Below are 26,337 nucleotides of genomic sequence, written 5' to 3'. Positions count from 1 at the left end.
GCGGCGGCACCAAAGTTTGTGCGTAAAGGAGGCGGCGCGGCGCGGGGCGCCATGACTCACTCACTGTCACCTCCTCTGAGAAATACTGATGTCCCGAGGACCCTTCCGCTCAAATGTGCGTGTGGAAACACAGAACTGCACTTGACTCGCTGAACTTGAGCTCTGCCGTTTCCACAGCGATGACTGGAGAGACTGAAGCGATGAACCGGAGACGCGCCGCGCGCCCATCTACCCAGACACCTTCGGACCGAGTTCTCGAGTTCACTGACACGCTGCTGAGGTGAGTGTTCAGTCAGTCGCACAACTGCTAGACTATATCGAGCATGCAATCATTATGCATAAACCATTAGAGATATTCTTTGCAAACTTCGTGTGATGTGCGCTGGAGTGATTCTACAGGTTGCTTCTGATAACTTCACAAACGTGCTGTTGCGTTCAGTTTACGGTCTTTAAAATGAGGGATTGAGTGTGTTCGCGTGTTTAGCGCTTGTGTTGGTGCATACTGATGTAATGCATTGATCAGTTGTGTGTTCCAGAGATTTCTGCATCCTCTCCCAGCTGTCACAATGATTTATGCATGATGGGCAACATGAAAAGGTTACTCTTGTCGTCTAGTTTGATTATAATGGAGAATTTCTCTTTCGATTCTCTCTGCTCAAAAACAAACTGTTGAATCAGAAAATGGGAACTATGGTGGTGTGCATATTTTGAAAAGAAGGACACACATATAGCATATATACAGTATGTAATATAAGATATAATATACATATATGCAAAAGAATAATGCTGTGGCTTTTCATTTATGATAGTAAGTTGAATCTTATATTTAATGGTTAGTTAATTATAATTATATTTTGTTCTAATGAGTTCCTGATTTTTGTATAGCAAACAAATCTTGTTTTATTATATGATATAATGTGCTTTTTGTAGCAGAATGAAGATTTTAGATTAAGATTTACATGAATATTTAAGATGATATTTAAGGTGCTGCTTATATATATATATATATATATATATATATATATATATATATATATATATTCCCAGTATTTTAATTACCTTTTCCCCTAACTGGTTCATTTTAAATGGTCCTTCGGTGTAACAATACATTTTTAAAAGTACAAATATTCCATATCTCTTTATTAATATGTAAATTGTACATTTTAAATGTATTCATGTTTAATATTAAAATGTTTAATATTTCATGTCAACTGCATATATTTAAAATTTATATTTTAATTACATTTTACATTTATTTATATAGTACTTTTAAAAAATATAGTGTAACATTTCATATAAACTGCCCATATTCTTTCTATCTATCTATCTATCTATCTATCTATCTATCTATCTATCTATCTATCTATCTATCTATCTATCTATCTATCTATCTATCTATCTATCTATCTATCTATCTATCTATCTATCTATTGTTTTGGATATATACACACACACACTCGATCCGAATGAGTGAGTGAAGCAGAAATAGTGTTTAAAATGGTGAAAAACAATATATATAATATTTCGTAATAAGATAATTCTATAACTTTACTGTTGTAATTAGATCTAATTCTTACATGTACATTTTTAATGGTTTCAGATATAGTAGCCAAATTTCCATAGACTACGACCACTTCAAATTCAATTACTCCACTTTCTTTCGCTCATGACAGCGAGGAAGGAATAATGTGAGTCTCTCAGCATGTCTCTTCTGTTGTTCCTGAAGAGGAATGTTCTAGAAAGCCGTGGACCTGAGCTTTCAATCAGGAGAGATACGACACTGTCTGCGTGCCCCTTCACCCTCTGCTGGGGTCTCACGCTTTGATGCAACATAAACACTGAGTCACAACGAGCAGCCAGTGACAGAACTCATTTCTGTCTTTTTGAAGCCTGTACATTAGGAAGCTTCGACTTGAATTACCTTTCAGCGGTGAAGCCTAAATATTTACCTCTCTTTATGTAAAAGCAGGCAACCGTATCCATTAATTTCAGCGGAGGCTCTGGCGATTACAGAGAGTGCGCCGTGGCTCTGGTTATTGTGTGGCCCTGCAGGGCTGTGATAAGTACTAGGCACAGAAGACCAATAATTGTGATTTAATCTCAGTCAGACTGAGTGTGGCCTACAGGTTGTGGAGGGACCACCGAGCTGAAACCCAGTGGATCGACTGTTTCTGTGATGAGCGAGACTGTCGGATCGCCCGCAGGACGCCCTGATTTCTTCACAATCTGTTAATGAATAAAAGAGGCTCCTCTGAAGTCCTTAAGGAATTGATCAGTCTAAAAGAAATATTGACTAATCCTCATGTATAAAACCGTATGCTGTTTTTAAAAATTATTATAAAAGTAACCAAACTATAGCAAAAGTACTCTGTGCTATATTTCATGTCTTTTAAATAAGACTGCTTTGTGTGAGGAATAGCCTACAATGTGTGTCTTTTTGTCATGTGACTGGGCAAGAACCAATGAGGTTTGAGGTTTGCATTATGATATTTGATGTACAGTACACTACAAAAAAACTGGTGTAAGATTTACTTTGAAACAGTTGTCAATCAGAAATTGTTAGTAAATTTCACAAATAATTACAAAGAAACAGCAAATAATACATTGAATTAAACATTACATTTTGAAGTAGAAAGACTGAAATATTTGCTTGTAAAAGATACTACATACTAGGTTCCATTGTATGGACAAAACCTGGTAAAACTTTCAAAATATAATAAAAAATTTAAATAAAAAAAATTATAATAAAATGATAAAATAATGCATAAAATATTTTTAAAATTAATTAAAGAAAATGCTAAAAATTATTTAGCATCAATGAATCAAACTAAATTCATTAATTTATTCAATATAATTAATTAATAATAAAAAAAACATATTATGGATTAAATCAGGTAAAAATAGTTGCAGGTTACCACTTTTTACAGTATAGTTTTAAATTACAGTAAATTATAGTAGTAAATTACACACTAGATGCTTGCTTCTGTTCGCTGAGGTGATGAGCTGTTTTGGTGAATCGTTTCATGTGCATGGCCATATGGGTGCCAGTCTGGCAAAGCTCAAGGTCTTTTACTGATGTTAGTGAAAATCATCTGGCTGTCAGTTTAATTTACTGTTTGCTCGAGGACTAAAATAACAAATGCTTCAGTTGTGTCCCTCAGCATAGGTGATTGTTGTCAATCTGATGGAATACTGCTCCTTAAAGGAATAGTTCACCCCAAAATGAAAATTTCCTGAAATTTTACTCACCCCCAGGCCATCTGAGATGTAGATGAGTTTGTTTCTTCATCAGAACTGATTTGGACACTTGCTCACCAATGAATCGTCTGCAGTGAATGGGTGCCGTCAGAATGAGAGTCCAAACAGCTGATCACAATGTAATACACACCACTCCAGTCCATCAATTAACATCTCGTGAAACAAAAAACAGCATGTTTGTAAGAAACAAATCCATCATTAAGGTGTTTTAATTTTAAACTGTTGCTTTTGGCGAAAATCTATAATCCATAATAACGCTTCCTCCAGTGAAAAAGTACATCTCCTGTTGTCTCTCACATCAAAACCCACCCACATACTTCTTTAGAACTGTTTTGGATTGTTTTCACATGTAAACGGTGCTTGATCTGCGCAGATTTCTCTCCTGATTCAGACGAGACGACTTTTTTTCACTGGGGAAAACACAATATTATGGATTTGGATCCATATTTTAGCCAGAAGCAGCGGTTTGAAGTTAAAAACATGGATTTGATTATTACAAACACGCAGCTTTTCACTTCACCAGACGTTAATTGCTGGACTAGAGTGGTGTGGATTACTTGTGGATTATTACTATGTCTTTATCAGCTCTCATTCTGACGGCACCCATTCACTGCAGAGGATCCATTGGTGAAACAAGTGATGTAATGCTACATCTTGAAAGGTCTGAGGGTGACAACAATTTAGCAAATTTTCATTTTTGGGTGAACTAGTCCTATGATATTTATAACTCAACTAAACTGAAGATGATGAGCGTTGATAGCAGTTCAGGAGAGAGCGGCACAGGGGCGGACGGTGTAGTGCAGGCAGGAGGGCTGGTGTGCAATGCAGCATGGCAGCTCAAAGCGAGCCAGCTGAGGCTGTGAACAGCTGGCGTATCAGCATGGATTTCCACTCGTCGCGCCGGTGAGGCCCAAAGGTCAGACGCCGGTTGATGTCGTGATGGGGAGATCAGAGACAGAGAGACCGATGAATGCACACTGAACACCACTATCTCGGTTCTAGCACTAGTATTATCACGCTGAGCCTCACGAACCCTGGACGGGATTCAGTTTCTCTCGCCTGTGTGTATAAATACAATGGCAGTTGCGTTTAGTCAGGAGACCTAAGGAAATGAATGCTGACACTCACAAAACAGCAGAAGGGAGATAATGCGACAGGGGATTTGTGATAAAAAACTATTTTTTAAAGGCAACGTGAAATCAAAATTGACCAAAATTGAACATCCGTGGTCATATTATGCATGACTCATCAGTGCATGTTTGTTTATATAGTCTTTCATCAAAATGCAATAACTTTCTCCAACTGTGAAAAGACTTTTGTTTCTCTAGGTGTGTGGGGAAAATAATATTAATCATTCATTTTTGAGCCTAACATCCACAGACAAGTGAAATCCTGATCTTATTGCATAGCATATGACTTTCTGAAGATATAGATGTGCCAAAATGTGCAGTATACGAATAGACCAGAAGTAATATTAACCATGAATTTCTAATATCGCTTTCTTGACTGATAAGATTCAAGAGATTTTGTACACTACCATTCAAAAGTCTCTTATGTTCACCAAGGCTGCATTTATTTGATCGAAAATATTGTGAAATAGTATTACAATTTCAAATAACTGTTTTCTATTTGAATATATGTGACCATGGACCACAAAACCAGTCTTAAGTGTCAATTTTTCAAAAAATCTGATATGAAATCTGAATAAATAAACTTTCCATTGATGTATGGTTTGTTAGGATCGGACAAAATTTGGCTGAGATACAACTATTTGAAAATCTGGAATCTGAGGGTGCAAAAAAATCTAAATATTGAGAAAATTGCCTTTAAAGTTGTCCAAATGAAGTTCTTAGCAATGCATATTACTAATCAAAAATGAAGTTTTTATATATTTACGGTAAGAAATTTACAAAATATCTTCATGGAACGTGATCTGTACTTAATATCCGAATGATTTTTGGTATAAAAGAAAAATCAATAATTTTGTCCCATACAATGTATTTTTGGCTATTGCTACAAATATATCCCAGCAACTTAAGACTGGTTTTGTGGTGCAGGGTCACATATTGTAAAATGTAATTTATTGCTGTGATCAAAGCTGAATTTTCAGCATCTTCAGTGTCACATGATCCTTCAGAAATCATTCTAATATGCTGATTTGCTGCTCAAGAAACATTTCTGATTATTATCAATGCTGAAAACAGTTGTGCTGCTTCATATTTTTGTGGAAACGGTGATACATTTTTGTCAGGATTCTCTGATGAATATACGGTTCAAAAGAACAGCATTTATTTAAAATAGAAATCTTGTGTAACATTATAAATTGTGATCAAGGTATTGCATTCTTGTTGAATACAAGTATTAGTCTATTTAAAAAATGCATTAAAAAAAATTCGCACTAACTTTTTAACAGTAGTGTAAATGTAAATATAAATGCAGTTTTTTGTTGACATTAATACAGTTTTTTTTTCTAATTGATAAATTAATGTCCAATCAAAAGAATAAATTAGTTCACCAAACATTGCCTTTGTTGTGGCTTATAAATCATGTTTAAAGGAAGAAAGAGAATGTTTAATAGGTTTGTTTTGAAGTGCAATACTTTGATAATTTCTGGAGTATACAAATACTTTGTGTTAATAAAGTCCAGTGTTACACAAGCCAAACCCTGTCCCCTTGTGCATGTGCGTCTTTCTTAATACACAAATATATTTTTTTGGCATTAATCATTGCACAAAAGGTTCTTTAGATTAAAAAAATGGTCCATTTTACAACTGATCACTGAAAGGTTCTTTAAGGAACCCAAAATGGTTTTTCTATGTGGTTGGAAACCTTTATTTTTGAGAGCGTGAGTCAGCACCAGCCTAACAGCTCGTGTTTTCTAAAGCACAGTTGTCGGTTGAGTGAAGCTGGAGTAATTTTGTGTCCTAACACCTCCGTAGTGTCCAGCCAGCAGCGAGAGTCACCTCTGTGCCTCATTAAGCTGGAAATCAGATCAATATTCCTACTAATGTCGGAAATGTGAGAGTGTCTGAGTAGGAGTGTTAAGCTTGCGTGCATTTCTCCTCTCAAAGTTAATTGATAGAGTCACAAACGGATGGTAGGCGATCTCATTAGAAGTAATTAGTGTCAATCTAGAAAAATAATAGAGTAATGAAAAAGATCATCGTTTTTTTCAGTTGAAAATGAAGCATGTGTACATTTTATGATCAAGTGGTTTCCTGTATGTGTGCAGACTCACTGTCACAGCCTTGCACAGTTGAATTTATTCTGACATCATTATAAATAGAGAAGCAACAGACGGCAAAAAAGATTAATTTTCCTGTCTGTCTGATTCTGCTGATGCAGTTTGGCAGAACATTGGTTAAGGTAGAAAAATGACAGAACAGAACAGAAGATTTTAATTTCTAAAGGTCAGGAAGCCAGAAATCTCACAAAAGAAACAAACCAATGTGTCTTTGTCAACAGGCACCGAAAAAAGAGTGATTTTGTTGTGCAGCTGAGGGATTTGCCTGAAATCATGCGATATTTGAATGTTGTTAAATATGTTTTCTTAACTTACTAAGCTTTTTTCTGTGTCTTATGGCAAGCAGCAAGAATTGGCTTGATTAAAGTGGGAATTAGAGAGCATGAAAATGCCAAAAATAAAAACATTCTAAGCTTCTTTTTTTTTGAGGCAGCCTTGTGTTTTTGCCCAGTGGGTGCGTTTTTCACAACTGTGAGGTACAAAAAAAAAAAAAAAAAAATCTGTTGCTGTTTCGCTGCGTTCAGAACCGACCAGAGTCTCACAGGACAAGATCTCGTTAAAACCCCTGTGAAAGGTCATTTTCTGCATCTGTGCTTTCTTTCGCTCAGAAACAATCTGAAACTCTGGGTTTTACGTGTTCTGAAGAAAATAAGACTTCTTGACAGAGCGCTACTATGCTGGATGCTGCTTTGGTTACTAAGGTATTTCAAATGGTTGCTAGGGTATTTTAGGTTGTTTTACTCTCTTTTTACTCTCTCTGCTTTTTTATACCAGCAAATAAAAATAATTTTCACAAACTGTTTGAAAAGTATGTGCAATAATATTTATATTACAGTTCATATAGTATAATAGCATAAATATTGTACCTGTTTGCATTTTATTTTCTATTCATGCATCAGTTTGTCACGTTTTCAGAATAATCTCTCAAGAATAAGTTTTCAAGGTGCTGTTAATGTTTGGCTTTCAATGAAGTCAGTGTGTTTTTTTTCAATGTGTTTTTGGTTAAATGCCTGAAATAAGATCTTTCACGAGTTCACACTTGCATATAATAAACAGAGTAAAGGTTATGCGTATTTGGCGTGCTGTCCGGGGAGAGGGCTCCGAGCTCGGTAATTACTCCCGAGCCCGGGGTACTCCCCCTGTACGGGGAGAGGGGTCCAAGCCCGGCATTTAGCCCGGACCCAGAGTGCTCCCGCCGTGCTCCTCCCCGTGCTGGGGTAGGAGCGGGCTGATGGTGAGGAGTTGGGGTGGAGGAGGGATGCTGCAATACTGTAGAGAGGATGAAGGTAAGATAGCTTGGCTATTTATAGAAGTCTCCTCTCGGCTGATAGGATAGACTGTGTGATTCCTGATGGTGAATTGGCCGTGTTAATTATCTGCGCGCGCTCCTCCCGAAATTTGTTAATAAAACATCACGTGGAGAACACAAGCTCAAGATATTTTCACGGTTTATTCTACAAAATAAAATACATCAGTGATACCCCACTTCTGGTTTGCTCATTAGTCTTGAAAAAGTGAAAGTGATCTTGATATCCAAAATGTTTCAAAATCATAAACTTGTCACAGAGCTTATTTTCTGCAGTGAATAAAATAACTGGGATTTTTTTTTTTTTTTTTGAGGGAACAAACTGGTTTGGCCTATAAAAATACGTCTCTTTAATATAAGAATTTTCATGACCATTTTCCAGTCTCTCCCAGATTTAGGTTACTGTACCTTTAAGACTTCTATGTGAAAAGTACCTCTGAACAAGCTGTCTTTGCAGATTCAATAAAGTTGTGCATGTTAGAGTATGGCTATATAATCACTAATTAACCTTAATAATTTAGACCACTTTTTCAATATTATTTGTCTTAGAATAGATGGAATGTAGAGTTTTAATATCTATTCTGTGGAAAAATGAAAACATTTTAGTTGTGTGTATTAGACAGCAACTGTTCATTTTTGCTGTCCCATTTGATTTTGTGTTTGACATGGCGAATGAATCACTTCAGGAGAAACATATAAATAAAAGCATTTGTTTTGTTGAGGATCCCTCATGGGAAGAAATCCATTTGCGGGCCCTTTATCGGAGAAATATGAATTAATGAATCTATATATCATTATCCACTGGAACTGGCTCATAATTTTATGCCAAACGATTGCACACTTCATTATAATGCATGAGTGGTGGTTTAAAAGTTGCCTGTCTGATAAATGAATCCACTTCACTGATAAAGCTCCATTTTCTCTGTCTCTTTTCAGGGTTCATCAGTCTTCAAACCAAACCAGCATGGCTGCTTTATGACCAGATCTCTCCTGATTGAAGCCGTTTGCCTAAAAATTGTGTGACGCACTGAGAACTGCTCTTCAGCCAAAAATATCTCCTCAGCATATGCCAAAGTGCTTTTAGCTTTGTCCTTGTTATCCGCTTTGCAACCTCAGTGACATCAGCCAACGCCATGCAGACTTTCAATGCGAATCCGATTCTGGAGTGACCATCAGCACCATGTGGACTGCTTCCAACCGCTGCAGATGCGCGCAAAAAGACGGGAAGCTCTTGTTTTACAAAGCGCACGAAGACATTAACAGTGCTTTATGAATGTGCAAAGAGAGATGGAGAACGCTTTGACACCTTCGCACGCCGATGCATTGATGCATATCTAAAACGGATCGCTCATGCATCAAACCTAATGCCTGGAAACTACAGACAAACCTCTTTTGTACCTTAATAGATCACACAGATTGCAACAATGGCGTTTGTGTCATTCTCATTGTTCTGTATGATGTTGCAGCTGCACATGGTTATGAACATGTCAAAACAACCCTTGAATTTATGACTTTATGACAAAAGAATCTGACGTTCTCTGCAGCATAATATGTTTAGTTCCTCTTGTTTATTCCTTCACCCACAGCTATTTTCCATGAACATACATCATTAAAAGCTCATCTAGGAGAAATGAGAAATGAGACACAACAGGTTAAATTTCATCATGTTCCCTCATCGCAGTGCTGGAAATGCACCAATGTTCTTGTTCCACAGCCAATGTAGTAGTGCCGTTTTCAACGTTTTCTTTGAGAGAATCTATTATTAAGGTGCAAATCGATCTGATGCCCCAAAATCAGACCTTTATTAAATGCCTGGACATCTTGAACGGATGATTTCCCTCAAAGACAACATGACCCCAGAGTCGTTCCCCGAGAACTGTAGCAACTGCAGCCAGGTTCTCGTCCCAGAGCTGAACGTCATGAAGGCCGTCGTTCTGGGAATGGTTTTGGCGATCTTCATCATTTTTGGCGTTCTGGGCAACATCCTGGTCATCCTCTCGGTGGCTTGCCATCGTAATCTACGCACAGTTACGCATTACTTCATTGTGAACTTGGCAGTTGCGGACCTTTTGCTGAGCTCTACGGTTCTTCCGTTTTCTACCGTCTTTGAAATGTTGGGTCATTGGATTTTCGGACGTCCGTTTTGTGACGTTTGGGCTGCAATGGACGTCTTGTGCTGCACGGCGTCAATCATGAGCTTATGTGTTATTTCGGTGGACCGATATATCGGTGTTAGTTATCCTCTGCAATACCCTTCCATCGTAACAGAGCGACGGGCATTGCTTGCACTCGTTGCTTTGTGGGCTCTGTCCGTTACCATCTCAATCGGACCTCTTTTTGGATGGAAGGAACCGGCACCGGAGGACGAATCCATATGCAAGATAACCGAAGAACCCGGTTATGCCATTTTCTCTGCGTTAGGGTCCTTCTACCTCCCTCTAGTGGTGATTCTATCCATGTATTGCCGCGTGTACGTGGTTGCGAGGAGGGAGACCCGAGGACTGATTAGCGGACAGAAAACTGAAAAGTCCGATCACGCCGCCGAGACCATAACTTTGCGGATACACCGTGGGCACACGACGGTGTCCGAAGACGAGGCCTTGCGCAACCGGACACACTTCGCATTGCGTCTGCTTAAGTTCTCCCGAGAGAAGAAGGCCGCTAAGACCCTGGGCATCGTGGTTGGATGCTTCATTCTTTGTTGGCTTCCATTTTTCCTGGTTCTTCCGATCGGTAAGTGTCTCACTTTTTACATTTGATTATAAACAAATACCAGATTGTGGAAGAGAAGATATGTTTGTCTGCCAAATCTCTGCCAAAAAATGCATCTGTAATGTGTTTGACACAACAGAAAATATATGAAGAGATAACTGGTGGCTATAAGAAAAGAGTCACGCCTTTCAGATTAGGATCATTCTCAGATTTATTTATTTATTTATTTATTTGAGAATGACTTTTATTCTTATTTTTTTTTTGTCATGAAAATTCAGTGTCACACCAAAGACATATTTAAATAAATAAACGAGTCTGTGCCGATAGCCTTGTGGGCAGCGTGCCTTCATATAGTGCTATTGCACTACAGGTGTCCCGAGTTCGAATCCCAAGTCGAGGACCTTTCCTGATCCCACCCCTCTCTCTCTCCCACTTCGCTTCCTGTCAGCTCTGATCTGTTCTATCATAACAAAAGGCAAAAACACCAAAAATAAATCTTAAATAAATTACATGCAAACTAATAATTTCCCCCCCGAATATTCACCATTTGAGCCCCTTCAAAGCCTCTTTTTTCTTTAAAGTTTGACTTTAGTTTTCCACAGCTTTTTGTATTTTTTAAAGGGGTCATATGAAATGATTTCATGTTTTCCTTTGTCTTTGGAGTGTTACAAGCTGTTCGTGCATATATAAGTTTCGTAAAAGTCGCAAAGATTAAAGTCTCAAACCCGAAGAAATATTGTTTATAAAAGTTAAGACTCATCCACGCCTTCCTAAAATGCCTCATTCAAACATGTATATATCTACATATCTACGTCACTGTGTGGGAAGATTTGCATAACACCAAATGTTTACGCAAAGAAGGCGGCATAACTTTTATTCTCGCTGTAGTATTGTTTCCACCACCATGGAAGCTGATATTCCAAATATGGTAAGAGGAGCAGCATTTCCGTCTCACGCTTGAGGTATTCGGCCAATCACAACGCACTAGATAGCTGGCCAATCAGAGCAATGATCTTTGTAAGAATCGACACCTTTCAGAAAGGTGGGGCAGAGAGGAGCAACAATAATGTACAGTATGTGGAAAATATTGTTAAATTAACAAAATAATGTTCTTTTTAGCAACGTCATATGACCCCGTCAAACATGTTTTTAACATTGGTAACACCGATAGAAAAAGCTTAATTATTTATATTTTAATAGATATAATATTTTAATGTGTGTTTCTAAATAATTTTTAAACTATTTATATTAATTAATTTGTTTAGCCTTTTTTTGTGCATAACAATACAGAGTAAAAACATTTTACATTTTATTTAATAGACAGTTACAAGGCATTTTATATGGAATGTTGCAAATGACCCCTAGATTCGCCTGTTTGGCAAAAGCATTGACTGTTTTTTTCTTCTTTTTATAGCGTGTTTGAATTATTCTGGACTAACAGGAAAAAAGTGATTTAGTGTGATTTACAGCAAGCTACAAAAGCAGAAATGATGTCATGTCTGACTGTATTGATGATTTTGCAAGTGTAAACTTGGCAAAGTTAAGGAGATGTCGACCTTTCCCCATTCAGATCAATAGGAATTGTACTGAGTACTACATTTCCACCAAGTGAACCAGCTTACCTCAAAAAGGACTTTGTTCAGAGGTCAATGTGGTTTAAATGACTAGAAGACTGAAAATCATTTAAAGAGTTAACTTTGAGATGAGATGCTCTTTGCATTGTGTGAAATATCTGGTCTGTACCTTGACAGAAATAGGTTAACAGACATGCACAGGGACAATTTTTTGGTTTCCTGTCTGAAAGTCAAATGCGCAGAGATTTTTCCAAATGCTATAAGATGGGAAAATAATAACCTCAAGTGGGTAAAATGCTGCCACGTGGAGAATCGAGAAGATTGGTCAAATATTTGAGTCCACGCAGGCCTCGGCTGTTAGTGTTTTAGCGATTTTAGCATGTAAACAGGTCGAAAGAATCAACTTGCTTGTGGCTCCACAAATCTTGTAGTGCAGCAGAAGTGTTTGTTGTGCCAATGGTTTAAAGGATGTTTGCTTAAACCTTCGTTTAGAGCATTCTCTCAGACAACAGGGTCACGGGTGTTTACGCAATATGTTTGGCTTCAGAAATGAGTTTCACAGAGAGTCAGAAGGATCTGTAATTCCCTTAATGCACAGCAGAGCTTCTCGGGTTCCCCAGATATGAATTTTAGCTGTTATTATATTTCCCACCCCTGCAATAGGGCTCTAGCGAGACCTCTCGGTTCAAGGTCAGTCAGAGTTAAACCACATAATAGAGTCTATTCGGTCTCAAAAAAGAGAAAGAATCCAGTAAACAATATTATTGGAGAGCCTATGCAAACAAAAAGCACAGTCTTATGAATCTGTGGTAAACGTGGGAGCCTGTTTACTCAAAAGGACATGAAAATTATTATGAATCTGCATTGAGATTTATATGAAACACGATTTGCACGATATTGAATCGCTTGCTAATTAACTGGTATTAAATTGTATTTAATAGAGTGTTTAATAAAGCTCAGGGGATTCAATGACCTTATCAGTATGACTCAGTTTGAGACAAAACACAGCACACACTCACTCTGCAAACCACGTTTAGTAACAGTGAAATCTAAAACACCGCCTTCAATAGGAAAGTTATTCGTTTAATGTTACGCCGGTCGATGCAAATCTATTTTTGCATGTATGACATCTCGCTGTAAAGCTGAGAGACCTTTTCTCTCATAATGAAGTCACCGTTTAGATTGTGATAATTAAAAACAACAGGCTAATTGTTTTCCCAGTAAAGTAATTACTTGCTATTTTCATCACTGCACGACTGAACTTCATACACAGACTTCATATATAGTTGCTGTGTGGTATACTATCGAGGGGATTTTGCTGACAAACGTGGGTATTAGGATGAAGAATGTGCCCTTCGGACAGACATTCTTCCTTTTAAATCTTCCCTCGATGCTTCCCATACAGCAGCAGCAGTGAAGGGAGAATCAATTTAATGCTTGGTTGACTCTAGGAACATCCACTGCATTAAAGTATCATAATAAGTATCATAATACTGCATAAACACAATGACCTAATGAAAGACACACAGAACAAACCCATATGGAGCCAACGAAGCCAAAGAAAACAGTTCTTTAGAGGCAATCCTCACAAAAAAACGGATTACCATATAATTATTGTGGTAGGGACTGTTTTGAAGGTTTAAGGGTCTTTATAAGCAACCAACAGCAATGACATGACAATTAAACACATCTTTAAGCAACCAACAGCAAGAAAACCCTAGAAACTGCATAGCAACATGGCATTTTTTTGTAAGGGCAAATACTCACATTTTATTCAGTAAATGCTTAATTATTAAATGATGTTCTTCACAATATATATGTACCATGTTGGTTAATTATAAAAAAAAAAAAAATTGTTTATTTTGTTATTTGTTTATTTATTATTTCTCTATATTTTTATTATATATTTAATCACTTCCTCTATTATTAATCTTTTTAATCTTTAAAAAAAGTGTTAGTTTAATAAAATTTTAAATGCTATCTTTAGCAAAATAAAATAAATTGAAATGATAACAAATCAAAATCAAAATAACTATTATTTTTATATACTTTATATTATTATGTCGAGATGCTTAAATTCACTTGTAGCATTTAAAGCATTTTATTTGCTTTAATTTTAAATTATTGTGACAAAATAGTGTAATTTTTTATGCATCAAAAATTTACAGAAATTGCTAGTACATTTTACAATAAATGACAAAGAAATGGCAAGTGACACATAGAATTAAACATGAAATTTTGAGGTAAAAATAGTGTTTTCTTTAAAAATGTCTTGTAGAAATCATTTTTTACAGTATAAAAACTATTTAAATAAATAAATAAATACTCTGAAGCACTCAAAAAATGGGTGTACACTCTAAAAAATGCTGGGTAAATATTGGACAGAACACATGCTGGGTTGTTTTCAACCAACAGTTGGGTTAAATGTTTAACCCAACTGCTGGGCTCGTCCATATTTTACCCAGCAATGGGTTGTATTTAACCCAGCATTTTTTAGAGTGTAGAAACAATTTTCACACTGAAATGTGAACATTTCACAATAAATTACAAAGAAATGGCAAGTATAAAATTAAACATGACATTTTGAAGCAGAAATAGTCTTTTCTTGTAAAATTTCTTGAAAAAATCTGATTTTACAGTGTAAAAACTCCAGTTAAATTTAAATAAAGAAATAAATATTATGAAGCACTGAAAAACAACTTTGTGTAGAAACAATTTTCATCCAGAAATTGCTCAATTCTACAATAAATTACAAAGAAATGGCATGAAAAAAACATGAAGCATTTTGTACTGAAAAAAAAAAAACTAGACTTGTCATAGCACTTGCATATTATTGCTCTTTTGTTGATTTTGATTGCTTCTATTGCCCTCATTTGTAAGTTGCTTCGGATAAAAGTGTCTGCTAAATGACTAAACGTATTTTTTTAAGGAGATGTATATTTGTGATTTACATCAGGAACATTAATGTTGTCACCTGTAGCCGAGTCTGTTATTGTGTGAACACGTTCTCTTATATTTCATGAGATGTGAGCTCTGTGTGTCATCTATTTCCAGGCAAACCTGCGTCAGACAGGCATGACTGAACCACTGCATGCATTTGAGGGAGAACAGTCGTACCGTGACGTATGCATGAGCCCTCGGTGAATCTTTAACGCTGAATTCATGTCTGAAATTCTCATGTGGCATAAACTCTCTCTTTTCTCTGATCATTTACTCAGACAAGGAACCACGGGAAATGAGGCAGGAGGTAACTGCTCAGGCTGAAAGAAATGAAATTGAAAACGAGCTCAGTCATCTTGTATTTTTGGACGCGTTTGCAGACTGGATGCGTAAATAGAGTAAAATGCAGTAGGGATCCGTGAGGCTTTAATAAATAATGGGCATCAATATCTGCTGTGGTTAATATTGCATTAGAGTTAATATTAAAGAGCAGCGGGCTTGACATTAAGAAAAGCTCAGACAAATGTGTTTAGTTTTTGAGAGCAGTCGAGTCATTCTCAAACAATGACATCTGTGTCCTCAGGACTTACACTGATATAATGAACAGGCTGCTAGAATAAGTCACATTATTTGATAGATTTAACTTCAGTAATGCCAAAGTTGTGCATTTTTAAAATAACACAAATATTTGGAGTACTTGTTATAGGAATATTAGCCCCTTTATCCCTTTTATTAAAATCTTATTTTAAACTTTATTTTATGCTTTGACAAGCAGTTATTTTCATTAACTAAAACCATAAAAAAAGCATTTTCACATTTCATTTTTGCACTAACCTTCAACCCTATAACATTTTGAATATGAATAATACCACCAAAACAGACTTATCTACAAACCTGATTTCAAAAAATTTGGGACACTGTACAAATTGTGAATAGAAACAGAATGCAATGATGTGGAAGTTTCAAATTTCAATATTTTATTCAGAATACAACATAGATGACCTATCAAATGTTTAAAGAAAATATATAATTTTAAGGGAAAAATAAGTTGATTTTAAATTTCATGGCATCAACACATCTCAAAAAAGTTGGGACAAGGCCATGTTTACCACTGTGTGGCATCCCCTCTTCTTTTTATAACAGTCTGCAAACGTCTGGGGACTGAGGAGACAAGCTGCTCAAGTTTAGGAATAGGAATGTTGTCCCATTCTTGTCTAATACAGGCTTCTAGTTGCTCAACTGTCTTAGGTCTTTGTCGCATCTTCCTCTTTATGATGCGCCAAATGTTTTCTATGGGTGAAAGATCTGGACTGCAGGCTGGCCATTTCAGTACCCGGATCCTTCTTCTACGCAGCCATGATGTTGTAATTGATGCAGTATGTGGTCTGGCATTGTCATGTTGGAAAATGCAAGGTCTTCCCTGAAAGAGACGACGTCTGGATGGGAGCATATGTTGTTCTAAAACTTGGATATACCTTTCAGCATTGATGGTGCCTTTCCAGATGTGTAAGCTGCCCATGCCACACGCACTCATGCAACCCCATACCATCAGAGATGCAGGCTTCTGAACGGAGCGCTGATAACAACTTGGGTTGTCCTTGTCCCCTTTAGTCCGGATGACATGGCATCCCAGTTTTCCAAAAAGAACTTCAAATTTTGATTCGTCTGACCACAGAACAGTTTTCCACTTTGCCACAGTCCATTTTAAATGAGCCTTGGCCCAGAGAAAACGCCTGCGCTTCTGGATCATGTTTAGATATGGCTTCTTTTTTGACCTATAGAGTTTTAGCCGGCAACGGCGAATGGTGGATTGTGTTCACCGACAATGTTTTCTGGAAGTATTCCTGAGCCCATGTTGTGATTTCCATTACAGTAGCATTCCTGTATGTGATGCAGCGCCGTCTAAGGGCCCGAAGATCACGGGCATCCAGTATGGTTTTCCGGCCTTGACCCTTACGCACAGAGATTGTTCCAGATTCTCTGAATCTCTGGATGATATTATGCACTGTAGATGATGATAACATCAAACTCTTTGCAATTTTTCTCTGAGAAACTCCTTTCTGATATTGCTCCACTATTTTTCGCCGCAGCATTGGGGGAACTGGTGATCCTCTTCCCATCTTGACTTCTGAGAGACACTGCCACTCTGAGAGGCTCTTTTTATACCCAATCATGTTGCCAATTAACCTAATAAGTTGCAAATTGGTCCTCCAGCTGTTCCTTATATGTACATTTAACTTTTCCGGCCTCTTACTGCTACCTGTCCCAACTTTTTTGGAATGTGTAGCTCTCATGAAATCCAAAATGAGCCAATATTTGGCATGACATTTCAAAATGTCTCACTTTCAACATTTGATATGTTATCTATATTCTATTGTGAATAAAATATAAGTTTATGAGATTTGTAAATTATTGCATTCCTTTTTTATTCACAATTTGTACAGTGTCCCAACTTTTTTGGAATCGGGTTTATATATATATTTTAAAAGTTCCAAACCAGTGTTATTTAGTATCACTGGGATACTATTATAGCTTCTGTTTTGAAGTTAGATTTTGTATTTATAGTATAATATCGCTTTCATGTTACATTCTAAAAAATGCTGGGTTAAATACAATCCAGTTGTTTAGACCCAGCGGTTGGGTTTGTCCATATTTAACCCAGCATTTTTTAGAGTGTAACTTTAAAGTTTGCTTTATTTATTGATTTAGTTTGAGTTATTTTAGTACATAAATTTGTATGTATTTTTATATGCTTTTTATATTCTCTTTTATTTAGCATTTATTTGATTCCAAGAAACAAAAAATGCTTTTTTATGGTTTTAGATTTAGTGAACTATAATAACTCTGTTCCAGACTTACAGGAGTGGAAATCATAGTTAGTGTATGGTACATTGTAAGGCTGCAATCACATATTTAGGATTGGAGGTAATAGTTTAAAAACTGGCCATCAAAAACCCAGTTGAAAACCACTAATCTGAATATTAGTTCCTTCTTTTGTGGTTCCCAATGTCTATGGTGGTCCTTTGGGCCTGATGGCTTGCGTCCAGCTTTTCAAATGAAAATGATTGGGAAAAAAGCAGAAATTTCCAGATACAAATGTCACAGTTTCCTGAGAACATCCCGGTCACTTTTTGTACTGACCGTAACATAGGACTGTGTCAGAGGTCTTTGTGTGTTTGTAGAAATTTACAACTAATGATGACAGAAGATCCGGCAGTCAAGGACACTGTTATACATATGCAATGTGATGCTTCAGCAGGACCTGCTGGCTTGATTTAGCGTCAGATGTATAGCTGTTTATTTCCGTCCTCTAAGCCTCGTAAACGGGCTTTAAACCACACCTCAGCGCGCTGAGGACATAACCTTTAATGGAATCTGACCTGATAAACACTCACTTTCATTGCTTAGTCTTTTTACGAGAGCCGTTTGCCACAGCCACACAGAAAGTCTCAGGGTTTGACTGCAGCAAACACACTTTCCCAGCAGAAGACGTTTCTGAGGTTCAGTCATTATCGTTATGGGCTTGGATGAAATTGCTTTTGTTTTCTCATTTTGACTTCTTTCAATTTAACGCATCATTACATTGGATCCGCTATTTATATTTCTGCACACATCACTCGGGATAGAGTGGAACATCAGTCATTTAATGCTTCTCTCTCTTTATACAGTAGAACATGTTGTGACTCCTGATAAAGCCGTTTTGAGGATGAGTCGTTACCATCAGAAGCTGGATGAATGAAACATGACCAGATTATAATTCACTCCAAAATATTGCTTTTCTCCTAATATAAACTTCATTTAGTACCGTTAATTTTTCTTCATTATCTAAACTTGTGTTTAATTGTCATGAAAATAATGTCAAAATAAAGCATTTCCAGGGTAAAGAAATTGATACAAATAAATAAATAAATAAATAAATTGTACATTCAGATAAGTGTGTTAAATTTAAATGTGATTATTATTATTATTATTTATTTATTTTTGGCATTAGTCATGACAGATTACAATGATTACAATTTGTGGTTAAAAATGTGTTTAATTGTCATGTCATCGTCATGTAAATAATGTCAAAATAAAGTGTTTGCAGGTTATATTTCACTCAAAAATCTAAATAAGTAGATTTATAAAAATAAATGTTTATATTTGTTTTGAAATAAATTACAATTAAATTTTGCAGAAAAATGCATTTTTAAATACATATTTTGTGTTATAGTTAATTAATATGTCTAATTACTAAACAATTTGTGGTTAAAATCTGTTTAATTGTCATGTCATCGTCATGTAAATAATGTAAAAATAAAGTGTTTGCAGGTTATATTTCACTCAAAAATCTAAATAAGTAGATTTATAAAAATAAATGTTTATATTTGTTTTGAAATAAATTACAACTAAATTTTGCAGAAAAATGCATTTTTAAATACATATTTTGTGTTATAGTTAATTAATATGTCTAATTACTAAACAATTTGTGGTTAAAATCTATTTAATTGTCATGAAATTATTGCCAAAATAAAGCATTTCTAGGTTATATTTCACACCAAAATCAAAATGAATAATAATAATAATAAATATTTCATTAATTAAAAATAAATTGTACATACAAATAAATAAAAGAATAATATTTGGTATTATATAGTCACAATGTGTTATGATGACAATTTGTAGTTAAAATGTGTTAAATTTGGATTTTTTTTAAACTAATGAATGAATGAATGAAATAAAACTTACTTCATACAGATACATGTAAAATATATCTGTTTTGTATTACAGTCATGATGCATTACTATGGTGACAATTTGTGGTAAAAATGTGAAATGAAAATAATGTCAATGATCCTAAAAAAAAGGCTTCATTTTTTTAATGCAAAATAAATCTTTTAATTTCAGGGTGAAATATGAGTAGGTGGACAGTAACTGTAGAAGACTAAACCTCAGTCTAGCCTGAGGATACTAATGATTAAAGTGTGGCGTTTAGAGACTGTTCCCACAGCCCTGTCTGTCAGTCTCTGGCTCTCCTTCATCTTTGTGTGTAAAAGCCCCTCTAGACTCGCTCTTAAAGTGTGTTACGTGGCGACTCCAGCTTTCAGCTCTGAGGAAAGGTGCTGCGTCTCAAGACCAGGTGGTTTAATTCTTTTAATGGTAACAACCTGCGTGAAAAATCCAGTGGGTGTGTGAACAGTTAAATATATATTGATGCAGCTTTCTTTTCTGTGCCTCTGTCCTTTGTAACGCCGAACAATTCCCTTCCTCTGAAAGGCCCTTCTCTGATCATATTGAGCCGGATTTATGATGGCAATTTGAATAAAACTATTAACCTTGATTAACGGAGGAACGTTCCAGCGTGAGATCAGATCAGATGCTATAAAAAGACTTGGCCGGCATTGTGATGCATGACGTAGTTATCCGTCCTGTCACACGGAGGCAGCAGCGACGGCGAGAACGATGCTTTCAGAAGCATTCACACGTTTTTCTCTTTCCAAGACGTAACCTTTCTTATTTTCTGCTCCTTATCTGTTCATTTCAGGTCCTATTAATCATCCCCACTGCATGACAGAGATGAGTCTTCAGTCTTTTTCACAGAGAGAATGAAGCCGCTGAAACACGTCTGTTTAACTGTCTTTTAAATCCCAAAAGCCTGGACTTGACTTCCAATTGATATCCAGATCCAGATGATGCAAAACGTTTGCATTCCTTTGAGAAACATTGCGTTCCCTCGCAAAGATATTTGCGTTCCCTCACAAAACTAGTTGAGTTCGGAATTACAGCTTGCAGTGGTTCATGCAGCTGCCATGTTTCATAAAACGCTTAATGCAGCTTAATGAAGATGATAAAAAAGACCAAATATGCGATAGAAAGTATTAAAAAATAGGCTACTGTGTACATGCAAGAAGATGAACCCAAAATATGAGCTGAATTGCACAATAAGCGTTTTCTCCCCCACAGAAAAGCGCGCTTAACTTGGCTTAATATTACAGTAATAAAAAGCCCAAATTTGAAATTTTATAAAAAATATACACTATGTACAGGAAAGGAAAGCAACATACTAATCCATTAAGTCACGTTAACAGTTTTTTTAATGTTTTGTCTACGGAGGAGAAAACACGTGAAACTGCGTGTTATGTTCATATTCTGGGCTCGTATGCATTTCTGTGCATATATTTTTTAATAAACAAATTTAGTCTTTTGAAATCACCATCTTCATCCATTAGCTTACCTTAAGCGTTTCTATGGGGAACAAGTTTAACGTGCAGCGCATTGAATTCATTCTGCTTTATTAATAGTAATAATATTAATAAGGTCATTAATATTAGTAATGTTATTAGTATAAACCGTAATTATAATCAAATTTGGTCATCCAATGTCACTGTTTTCAAACATTCACCCACATTAAGTGTTTTAGAATGTCCCAAAACCATGCCTTGAACTAAGCACTGACTGTATTTCTTTATTCTTGAGTCCAAGTTCAAAATAAAACTGTATGAACCGCTCCATTGTGAACATACGGAGCTGTATGAACCACTGCCATACAAGCCATGCAAGTTGTTAAGTAAAAAGGAAGTAGGGATGGGCGATACCTCTTATTTTATTTTCGATCCGATACCGATATTTTCAAGCCCAGCATCGTTGATACCGATACCGATACCGATACCGGTAAACTAAACTGATCTTTTAAATTATTAAATGAATATAATCAGTAATTATACTCACTTAACATTAGCTTTTAAAGTCTTTTTTTAACATTTACACTTTTTTTGTTTACACTGTCAGAAATAAAATACACTAAAATTGTATTTTAGCTCTTTGCTGGGGCAGTAACCTCAACGGTGCACATATACCCCTAAAAGGGAGCATATTAGTACCATACAAGTATGCATGCTTTAAGGGTAGATAAGGTGTACCTTTGAGGGTGCCTCATGAAAAATAAACATGGTGTTACATAAGTACTAAAATGTATTATTATTATTATTACCATGGTAAATTTGTAGTTACTGCAGTTTTACTACAAATACTGTGGTAAACTGTGGTTACTGTAATAAAACCATGGTTCATTTTTGTAAAAGGCTGCCAGGCTGTTTAGCAGAACTTTAACATATTTTTTATGACAGATTTATTAACAGCAACTTTTAACAACCAGTTTAAATAAATTTACTTGCACAAACTAGCCTATTTAAAATAAATATTACATTTAGACAAAAGTTTGGGGTTAGTAAGATTTTGTAATATTTGTAAAATATTTTTATGATGAAAGAATGGATGAAATGCATTTGTCCTTGTGTTTCACTCCGTGTAGAATCTCGCTCACGGAAAGCGCTCAAGAAACAGTATCTCTTCCGCGTCTTGGTATGCTTTCAACTCTTTTTTTTTTAGTAAGAGCAAGAGACTGTACGGCATTCATGTTACATGATTTGGCTGATTTTTACATAGAGAGCCTGACAGCGCACTTTATTAAAAGAAATTATCATTCATGTTTTCATAACCGCTGGCCAAATTCAAAAACGAAACTAAAATTATCTTTGAGAGCAAAGGGGCCCCCTGGTGTTTCAGGGGCCCTACGCAGCTTGCGTATTCTGCGTATAGGGAGGATCGGCTCTGGGTTTTGCAAGAGAACGCAAAATATTTGAAAAATATTTTTTCTTCCACTACCATGTGCCTTTAGGGGCTCCGTAGAAAATACTTGGTGAAGTGGTCAACCAATATATTTAGAAAAAACAATGTTTTATATACTGTTATATATATATATATATATATATATATATATATATATATATATTTATTAAAAAGGAAAAAAAGTGAAACTTTAGTTAAATTTTTAAATATTGTAGATATATAATATAGAATTTAGAAAATATAGAAAAATTTGAAGACATTTTAAGTTAAATTGTATATAAATATATATACAATTTAACTTAAAATGTGCTCTGATTTTTAAAAATGTTTTAAATGTGCCGAATTATATATATATATATATATATATACACATACATACGCACACACACACACATATATATATATATATATATATGCATATTGATGAATATTGGAATAATCATGAATTATTATGATTTTTTTTTTAAGTTTGATCCATAAAAATATTAAACAATTTCATGATGCTGGTCTAGTAAATTTCCTTACACTGATTCCTCTTGACGAATTTTAAAATCCTTAAATAGTCTTTTTCTATATCTAGGTTCCATCTTCCCGACATACAGACCCTCGGACACCGTCTTCAAGATCACGTTTTGGCTGGGCTACTTCAACAGCTGCATCAACCCCATCATCTACCCCTGCTCCAGTCAGGAGTTTAAGAAAGCCTTCCTGAGCGTGTTGGGCGCCCGCTGCCTCCGCAAGAGATCCACGCCGTCCCACGCGCTCTACCAGAGCCACAGTCCACGGCACGGTCAGTCTCAGATCCTGGGCCTGACGAGCCGCGACAACCCATCCCGCCTGAGCCCGTCCTCCTCCATCGCTCTGTCCCGCAGCCCGTCCTCCCGGGACGGCCGGGAATGGCAGGCCCCTTCCCGGAAGTCGTCGGCAGGGACGACCGGGGTCAGCGCCGGGGTGAGCGTGGGAGCTAAAGTGGCGGGAATGTGCGGTAAGAACCTGCTGAGGACGTGCTGCTGCGTGAGAATGGATTCGCCGCAGCCCGAGCCGCCCGCGCACAACTCGCTTCCCGTCATCAAAATCCATCAGCTCTCGCTGTGTGAGGATGGGGACGCGGTGTGAATGAGCACACTGGGGAAATCACTGCACTCACGCTGGCTGTGATGCCACTTGCCACTTGACAGAGCCTCAGACTGGAGAACACAGACTGATGAAGAAAAGAGAGCTTTGAAACGATAAGCGATGGGAACATGGAAAGCTGCTGCGACACTGCTGATGCTCAACGAAGGCACGGTTCAGCTTTGCATGAAAACAGTCTTTATTTATTCGCTCTCGTGTCTCTCCAAACCCGTGGACTGAAATGCAAATAAGATTTTGCAGCTTCGACAGAGGGAAGTGCATTAACTTTAACCCTGTAAAGCCTGAGTTAGGAAATAATTTTTTTAATGGAGAATTTTCCATTTTTTTTAATGGAGCAGTGTGAACGTTTAGACAAAGTATAGATATATAAAGTAGGGTTGCATTTGTGTTTTTTGTTGAGTATCATATTTTATGCATCAGGCATTTATGGCTCATAATATAAAGTTTGATATAGGAGAATACGGAGCTCATACTCAAGGAGGAAAAACACCTCAGTTTTATTCAGAGGCCCAAACAGAGCAACAATGTGACATTTGATGCAGACCCTGATATTTATATGGCAAAAAAGATGAAAAGTAAATGTAAATCAGTGAGATTTTTATAACAGTATAGCAGACAGCTTACATAAAGTGAAATCAGTTGTGACTCGATATCTCCCAATAATATGTCTTAGTAAGATGATATTTAACGCTTAGGTTTATGATCAAATCTCTGTAGTTTCAAAACATATGCAATGCAATACAATGATGATTGAGAGATGAACAATTAAACCTTCCTCAAAACAAAGCCTGATGACCATATTTGATACTCACATTTCAACATGATCTTTCTAAAAAATAATGTATAGACATTCAAGTAAACCTACTTCTGTCCAGTAAGTGTTCCCCTTGAAATATTATTAACAATATAAAAGCTATTTTTACATTTACTTTATAAAAATCTCATAGTAAAGATTTCAAAACAAAAAGACGTGTGAAGCACAAGCTGAAGGTGGACTTTGTATTATTACACTAAAAGGCATTTTCCTTGTTAAAACAATTTAAACTATCAATCAGACTACAGAAGACTGGATTGTGTTCAACAGGTTTTCAGCAGTTTTGATCATGTTTAGAGGCCTTAGAAATTCATGTATCAAAGAAAATACTGTAGGCTTTATTGGGTTAAACTCAGTTTATTCCTCACACAAATATATCATGTTCTTTAGAAGATGTTGAATGCATAACGCACAATTGAATGGGCTATTTTATGCTGCTTTTATTGTATCTGTTTGAGCTTGACAAACACAGTTGCTATGATCTCTCGTTGTTTTTTTGTTTTTAGGTTTGGAATGACATGAGTGTGAACAAATAATGACGGAAATGTCATTTTTGAGTGAAAAATTATTTTAAAAGGAGGATGTCCAGGACGTTTGCTTGGAAATTATAGACATCATTCTGCATGGGTCTGTGATAATAAATACCAGCATTTTTTTTTTTTTTAATCGACAGCAGTTTTAACATGTCTAATCAGTGTTTCTATATATAAAAAAGAAAATAATATTATATTTTTGACTGTTGTTCTCCAGTTCAAATCTTGTTTGTTCCATGCTCAGAAATTGCACTACAGTTAATGTTTGAGTATGATTCAAAAACTCATTTCACCTGATGATTAATCGTGACGCACAGAAACCGTATTGAACTGCATCGATCTTAAGTGTATCTTTCTGATATTCCTGCATGGTCTTCTTATTTTCTGTGTAAAAAAAAAATGATTCCACATAAACTTCAGTTACAGCTTTCCATGTGTTTCACCGTGGGACCAACCATCACCCTTCCCATAATTTGTGTTCCTTGGGAAATGCACAAATTTCCATGTGGTATTGATACTTGACCATAACAATGAATATGTGATGATGACCTCAAAATGACCAACTTATGTTGCTTAAATGCCTTATAACAAGTGGCACTTCTGTTATTGTGTTTGTTTCTCAAATGAAAGGAAATCATGTGATTCCAAAATGGAAATATCCAATAAAACACACTGCATCATAAGTGTTTTGGGAATCGTTCTGATTAAGCTTCTGAAACGTCCCACCATGAGAATGTTATCTTGGTTGCTATGACATTCCAGAACTGGACACATTCCCCTAGTGACTGATGGGCTATTCACAGTTTAATGGAAATGTGTCATGCTGTATCGATCAAGTATGGGAAATGTGATGAGAAATGGAATAAGAAGTGTGTTTTCTTTTGATGTTTTGGGGCTTCTGCATGTGTGCCGGTTAAAGTAGACAAGAAATGAGATGATGGGGACGTTCGGGAAACATTCATCCCGTGAGACACTACAGTACAGCCTTCAAATTTCAAAACCACATGAGCTACAGTTATAACTATACTTTTGTGACATTTTTTTTATCTGAAGTCCACTTATAATTTTAACGGGAGTTTTCCATGTTTATATGGATTTTTTTGAGACAGTTATAATGAGCATTAAAAACCGCCACAAACACCAACCATCTTCCCAAATTTGTAATGAGAATAGTTCATACATTTGTTTTTAGCAAAAGTCTCAGTTTTATGCCAA

General features: G+C 36.2%; 1 protein-coding gene across 1 annotated transcript; it reads left to right on the top strand.

The window, feature by feature from the left end:
- On the top strand, window positions 1-26,126 carry adra1aa (adrenoceptor alpha 1Aa). Its single transcript, XM_058783716.1, has 3 exons — window positions 1-280; window positions 8,745-10,541; window positions 23,222-26,126. Exons 2-3 carry the CDS (start codon window positions 9,617-9,619, stop codon window positions 23,755-23,757), a joined length of 1,461 nt encoding a protein of 486 aa, XP_058639699.1. The 5' UTR covers window positions 1-280; window positions 8,745-9,616; the 3' UTR covers window positions 23,758-26,126.
- The last annotated feature ends 211 nt before the right edge of the window (window positions 26,127-26,337 follow it).

This window comes from Onychostoma macrolepis, chromosome 08 (assembly GCF_012432095.1).
Source record: "Onychostoma macrolepis isolate SWU-2019 chromosome 08, ASM1243209v1, whole genome shotgun sequence".
NCBI classification, from domain to species: Eukaryota; Metazoa; Chordata; class Actinopteri; order Cypriniformes; family Cyprinidae; genus Onychostoma; species Onychostoma macrolepis.
The sequence above is the reverse complement of the archived record's forward strand: the minus strand, read 5'-3'. Positions and strand labels throughout refer to the sequence as shown.